The sequence below is a fragment of the Vipera berus genome (genome assembly GCF_964194415.1).
Source record: "Vipera berus genome assembly, chromosome: 3".
Classification (NCBI taxonomy): Eukaryota; Metazoa; Chordata; class Lepidosauria; order Squamata; family Viperidae; genus Vipera; species Vipera berus.
Genome location: NC_138204.1, coordinates 214,667,403 through 214,673,909, shown reverse-complemented (window position 1 = coordinate 214,673,909; position 6,507 = coordinate 214,667,403). Strand labels below are relative to the sequence as shown.

The 6,507-nt window shown below is 45.8% G+C and overlaps 1 protein-coding gene across 1 annotated transcript in view; it reads right to left on the bottom strand.

Annotated features, from left to right (window-relative positions):
* Nucleotides 1–6,507, bottom strand: part of ADGRB1 (adhesion G protein-coupled receptor B1) — a gene marked incomplete at its 5' end in the record, with an annotated part of 265,769 nt that overhangs the window by 6,118 nt on the left and 253,144 nt on the right. The window contains 4 exons of the mRNA XM_081323014.1: nt 750–803; nt 1,570–1,674; nt 3,198–3,233; nt 5,494–6,224. Coding sequence (XP_081179140.1) covers nt 750–803; nt 1,570–1,674; nt 3,198–3,233; nt 5,494–6,224 — 926 coding nt within the window. The remainder of the gene's footprint in view (nt 1–749; nt 804–1,569; nt 1,675–3,197; nt 3,234–5,493; nt 6,225–6,507) is intronic.

The window sequence follows — 6,507 nt, the reverse complement described above, 5'->3', positions numbered from 1 at the left end:
GGGGGCTCTTACGTGATTCACCTTGAGTTCTGATAAAAAATTGTCTCTCTCTTAGAGTAGAGTACAGGCAGCCCTGGACACACGATCCCAGACAATTTGAGTTGCCAATTTGTCAAGTGAGTGTTGCCCCATTGGCGACCTTCCCTGCCGCCCTCGTGGAGTGAACCACTGCGTCGTTAAGCGAGCAACAGGGCGGTTCACTGAATCAGGCTTCCCTACTGAAGGTTGAAAAAAAGTCGATCACATGGACCGCAGGACGCCGCAACCATCATCAAAATGAGCCCGTTGCCAAGCGTCCAAATTTTAATCATGTCCCCACAGGGATGCTGCCGCAGCCACGTAAGGAAAAAAGGTCATACGTCGCTGGTTGTAACCTTGAACGGTCACTCAATGAACTGTCGAGGAGCACCTGTATGAATGGGGTAATGAACGAAAGTGGCATGCCACCTGGGATGTTCTGAAAGTCTACCATGTTGGAGGTGGGCAAGGCTGGGAAAGTCATTATGGATGGTTGGGGTAGAATGCAATCAAAGATCCCTCGAGGTGGACGGGATGGCCACCTCGGGTCTCCTCGCTGTGGGAGATAGAAAGAGGGCAGGAAGCATTCCAAGAATGTTGGCTTGTGACTAGGAAGGCTGAATGCTGGTTTGTGGTGATAGGATGTAGCTGGCAACATGCAGCGTAAGGAGGTCGGGGAGGAGATGTATCTATGAGGTCCTAGAAGGAGAAACGCAGGCAGTAAGACTTACGCTGGCATTAGTTTTATCACTGCCACTTGAGGATATGCTCCATCTTTCCATGGCCTAAACATATAAGAGAAAATAGGGTGGGTATTTTTATCCCCTCCCCTCTTGAACCCACCACACAAGGCTGGCATGGCTGGAGGATGCCAGAAGAAGGTTGATCTTCCAAGAAACATTGAAATTGAAAAAAACAGGGGAAAAAACACCCATGTTAAACCTGTTGTACTTAAAACAAAGAAATACGACCCACATTCCCAAATTCTGGCTTTGGGTAACAATCTGGAGGGATCTAAGCCACCAATCCAGCACCGGGGTTAGGAGTATCCTGGGTGTGGAGATAATTAAATTCAAAGACAGCAATGTGATTTGTGTAATGTTGGCTAGACGTGACCACCTTTCTCTGCCTGTTCCACTGAAGAGATTAGTATCGGTCAAATAGAAGATGATTGAAAAAAGAACATTTCGGAGAAGGATGGGTGGACTTCTAACATTTAGGGAAGAGGGAAGATCCTATTTTTTTTTAATTGCATAATTTTATCTCCTGCTTTCTGAAGCCTCCAGGGCTTCCAGACTTGCGATAAATCTCCAGGGAGATTTATCGATAGAAAATTTCTCCCGTAGATTCCCCCCCCAGTGGTGGTGAATCTTGATCTTCTAAAACTCTGGGCCAATTGCTCCTTCACCTTGGGAGCTGCGGAGAAACTGCCTCCTCGGTTCCATTTCTGTGAGCTTAGAGGGTTTTTTATTTAAAAAAACAAAACAAAACAAAACTATTTGCACCCAGGTCTGGTAGAGCTCAGAAACTTCCAAGGATGGAAAGGCTCACCTTAGTCTCCATGGGTGGAGATTCTTTTTCCTTCTCTGCATGTTGCAGCTTCCGGTTCAGGTCCTGAAACATGTCTTGGTGACGTTTCCTTGTGTGCATGATTTTCTACAAGAAGGGAATGTCCAGATAAAGTTGAGGGTTTGGGAGAAGCAAATGAACACAGCAAATGAACATTGGCTGTCTGTCTGGCCTGCCTGTCTATCGGTATCACCTATCAGTCTGTCTGTCTAACCATCTATCTGCCTGCCTGCTCTATCTATCTATCTATCTATCTATCTATCTATCTATCTATCTATCTATCTATCTATCTATCTATCTATCTATCTATCTATCTATCTATCTATCTATCTATCTATCTACTTTATCTCTGTCTGCCTGTCTGCCTATCCTATCCTATCCTATCTATCTGTCTGTCTGTCTGTCTGTCTGTCTGTCTGTCTGTCTGTCTGTCTTTCTATCTATCAATCCAACGTATCTGAATGTGCTAAATTAGGGGGGGGAAATAACCTGGAGCTGTATATATCTATATATATCATCTACCTACCTACTGACTTTATCTATTTGTCTGCTTGTCTGCCTGCCCATCCTACCTACCTACCTATCTATCTATCTATCTATCTATCTATCTATCTATCTATCCATCCATCCATCCATCCATCCATCCATCCGTCTTTCTGTCCGTCTGTCCATCCGTCTGTCCGTCCGTCCGTCCATCCGTCCATCGATCCATCGATCCATCCATCGATCCATCGATCCATCGATCCATCCATCCATCCATCCATCCATCCATCCATCTATCTATCTATCTATCTATCTATCTATCTATCTATCTATCTATCTATCTATCCATCCAACATATCTGAATGTGCTAAATTAGGGGGAAAAATAACCTGGAGCTGTGTGTGTGTGTGTGTGTGTGTGTGTGTGTGTGTGTGTGTGTGTGTTATAAACAACTCAAGTCGGTGAATGCTTCAGGGCTCAAGTAGCCTCACAGAGAACGCTTCCCTCCATCTCTCCTTTTCAGGTTTCAGTTTTTCAAAATTATTTATTCAAGGGGCCGAGTAGAAAAATCGGCTTCCTGACTACTGATAGTCCCCGACTTATGACCACAACTGAGCCCAACATTTCTGTGGCTACGCAAGAGGGTTGTTAATTGAGTTTTGCTCCATTTTACACCTGCTACTGTTCTTCAGCAAATCACTGCCGTCGTTAAGCGAAGCATGAGCTCGTTCAGTGAATCTGCCTTCGCCCATTGACTTTGCTGGTTGGAAACTGGTGGGGAGGGTCACCAGTGGTGATCATGTGACCCTTCAATCATCCTAAATACAAGCCAGTTGGCCAAGTACCTGGATTTTGATTGTGCTGTAACGGTCGTAAGTGTGAAAACTCGTCATAAGTCCCTATTTTCAGCGGTGTATTTTTTAGCAGTCACTAAACAAATGCTCGTAAGTTGAATACTGCCTGTGTATTTTATTCTAAAGAAACAGAACCTCTAAAAGGGCAGGGTATGCCAATCTGCATGTCCTTCCAGAAAGTTTTGGAGAAAACCTTCTACGTTGACCTAGAGACGAAACCACATCTTCAAATTATCACCCAGCCTTTATCGTGGAAGCAGCCCAAATACTCACCTCAAAATCTAGTTCTGCATATCGGGATTTCCGCCTCTAAAAAAATCAAAGGGAGAGGAAGACCCATGATTAAGGCTTGAGAAGAGATGAAGTACGACGCCATCTTGGGAGGGTTTAGACCAGGGGTCTTCAGACTTGGCAACTTTAAGACTTCTGGACTTTCATTCCAAGAATTCCTCAGCACAGCTGGCTGGCTGAGGAATTCTGGGAGTTGAAGTCCACAAGTCCTAAAAGGGCCAAGTTTGAAGACCCCTGGTTTAGACTTTGTGAGGGACACATTTGGGAGCTGGTGTGGTGAAGGACATGGTGAAGAAGTTGGATTAGATAGAGAAGAAAGTTTAAGATTCAAATCGGCTTTCAGCCACTGAAGCTTGCTGCATGGCTGAGCCAGTCAAAGTGACTGATTGATTGGTTGCCAAAAAGAAAAGGAGGTCAAATTATTATCCAAGGCACCAGAAGGCAGGACTAGAAACAATGGACGGAAACTGATCAAAGAGAGAAGCAACCTGGAATTAAGGAGAAAGTTCCTAACAGTGAGGACAATTAACCAGTGGTTAATTGTTCTAACTGTCAGGAAGTTTCTCCTTAGTTCTAGGTTGTTTCTCTCCTTGACTAGTTTCCATCCATTGCTTCTTGTCCTGCTTTCAGGTGCTTTGGAGAATAGCTTGACTCCTTCTTCTTTGGGGCAGCCCCTGAGATATTGGAATACTGCTATCATGTCACCCCTCACCCTTCTCTTCATTAAACTGGACATACCCAATTCCAGCAACCGTTCCTTATATGTTTTAGCCTCCAGTCCCCCAATCATCTTTGTTGCTCTTCTCTGCACTCTTTCTAGAGTCTCAACATCTTATTTACATTGTGGTGACCAGAACTGGATGCAGTATTCCAGGTGTGGCCTTACCAAAGCATTGTAAAGTGGTATTAGTACTTCACGTGATCTTGATTCTATCCCTCTGTTAATTCAGCCTAGCACTGTGTTGGCTTTTTTGGCTGCTGCAGCACACGGCTGGCTCATATTGAAGTGATTGTCCACTAGGACTCTGAGATCCCTCACACAGTAACTGCTATTGAGCAAGGGACCTCCTAAACTACACCTGTCCATTTGATTTTTCCTGCCTAAATGTAGAACCTTCCTTTTTTCACCGTTGAATTTCATTTTGTTGGATAGCACCCAGTGTCATGAGGTTGTGGGGCTGAGATTTTGCATCCAGCTGGAACTCACAGAAGTAGCATCAATTGAGATAATTATCAGAAAGAAGCTACCTAGATCCTCCTTGTTCCTTGAAGGACAATTAGGAGAGCTAAGTGGGGAAATTAGCACATGTAAAATACTTGGGGAGCACATGCATAGCAAATGATTGTCCTTAATGAAGGACATGAATTAACACAATCATTTTAGGAGTGTAATCACAGCCCAACACGCTCTGAGATTACAGTGCTGGAATTCATTTTAGACCAAAAATGCACGGTCTAAAACTTCCTAAAATTTGAGGGGGGGTGGGTTGGGCTAGAAAACCTTCCAATTTTGTTCTTCTGCTATTCAGTTATTCTGTAAAACAGCCATGCAAGCTGGGGAATCAGAATCGAGGGACCCTGGAGGTCTTCTAGTCCAGCCCCCTGCTCAAGACCCTATACTATTTCAAGACCCTATACTATTTCAGACAAGTGGCTATCCAGTCTCCTCTTAAAAACCTCCAGTGATGGAGCACTCACAACTTCTGAAGGCAACGTCTGCTCCACTGTCCTCACTTAGGAAATTTCTCCTTAGTTCCAGGTTGCTTCTCTCTTTGATTAGTCTCCATCCATTGCTTCTTGTCCTGCCTTCAGGTGCTTTGGAGAATAGGTTGACCCCCTTTTCTTTGTGGCAGCCCTTCAAATATTGTAATACTGCTATCATGTCCCCCCTAGTCTTTCTTTTCTCTAGACTAGCCAAACCCAAATCCTCTAACTGTTCTAAATATGTTTTAGTCTCCAGGCCTTTAATTATCTTAGTTGTTCTTCTTTGTACTGCTTTGTGCTGCTCTTCTTGGTACAATTCTGGAAGCTGAAGCCCCCAAATGTTAAAGTTGCCAACTTTGGAGATCCTTTGCCCTAAAACAAACACTGGAACATTTACCAAGCCCTCCACATGGAATCTGGGCTCAAAATAAGACAGCACGGCACTGTTTTAAGACACCTACCCTGAGTAGCTATGCTTTAAAAAAAATAAATAGTTTTAATTAGCAGGAACAGAATTTAGGGACTTTTGCAACCAAAAAAGTATGGAGGCGACCACTGGCCTTCAGCCACTTACTTCGAGGGAGCTCATGGAGAGGGTGGAGACTGTTTCATTCTTGGTCACGATTCCAGCGTTGCCGCTCTTGCCCATGTCACACAAGCTGTTGGGCAACTGTGAGTCCGTGGATTTGTTGACCAATGGAGGGGACAAAGGTTGCTGTTGCATCATGGACAACGCCTGCCCTTCTCCGCAGATGATCCCCGCAGGCTCTCTTGGGGGGCTCTTGACCACAAAGCCTGGATCTGTGGCCATGCTGAGGTGGATGAGCCTTGTCTGGGGCATCTGGTCAATGTTGATGCTGTACTTGGTGTCGTCCTTGGGGGGTGGCGGCGGCGGTGGTGGCGGTGGGGGTGGCGGCGGTGGGGGTGGCGGCTTGGGCCTCAAGGTGGACGTGCTGGTGGGCAGAATGACGTAGCTGGTGTCCCTGGCTTGATCCTGGGCCCGCGAAAGCTCCGAGTCCAGCTTCTTGAAGATATCTCCATCGCAAATGTAGATGGATTTGGGAGCTTGGCTCTTGTCCTTCTTCAAGGTCAGGGTGTGGTTGTTGAAGTCGTTGAGGTTGATGGCGCCCAGGTAGTGGGGAGAGCTTTGAAGGTGCATCTTGGAGACATTGGCTGGAAGACTGTTGAAGTTGGAGGATCCCTTCGGGTGGTTGAGTTTCAGCTTCTCCTCATCCTGTAGGGATGGGCGCTTCAGCGTCCCGGTGATGGTCATGGTGCGGCACGTCCCGATGTCCTTGTTCAGCACTAACCAATCAGGAGGAAAGAGACGGGATTTCAGAAGGCTCTACAGAAACCATGAGGCGACACAACCACATCTTCTCTCCCCCCCCTGTTCCTTCCCCCCAAAAAACACAGGTTTCCTAATGCAGGCAGTCCTCGACATAGGCCCACAGTTGAATCTGCTGCTAAGTGAGTTTTGCCCCATTTTATGATCTTTCTTGCCACAGCGGTTAAGTGGATGATGGCAGCTGTCAATTTAGGAAGATGGCTGTTAAGCAAATCGAGATTCCCCCGATGGCTGCTCAGA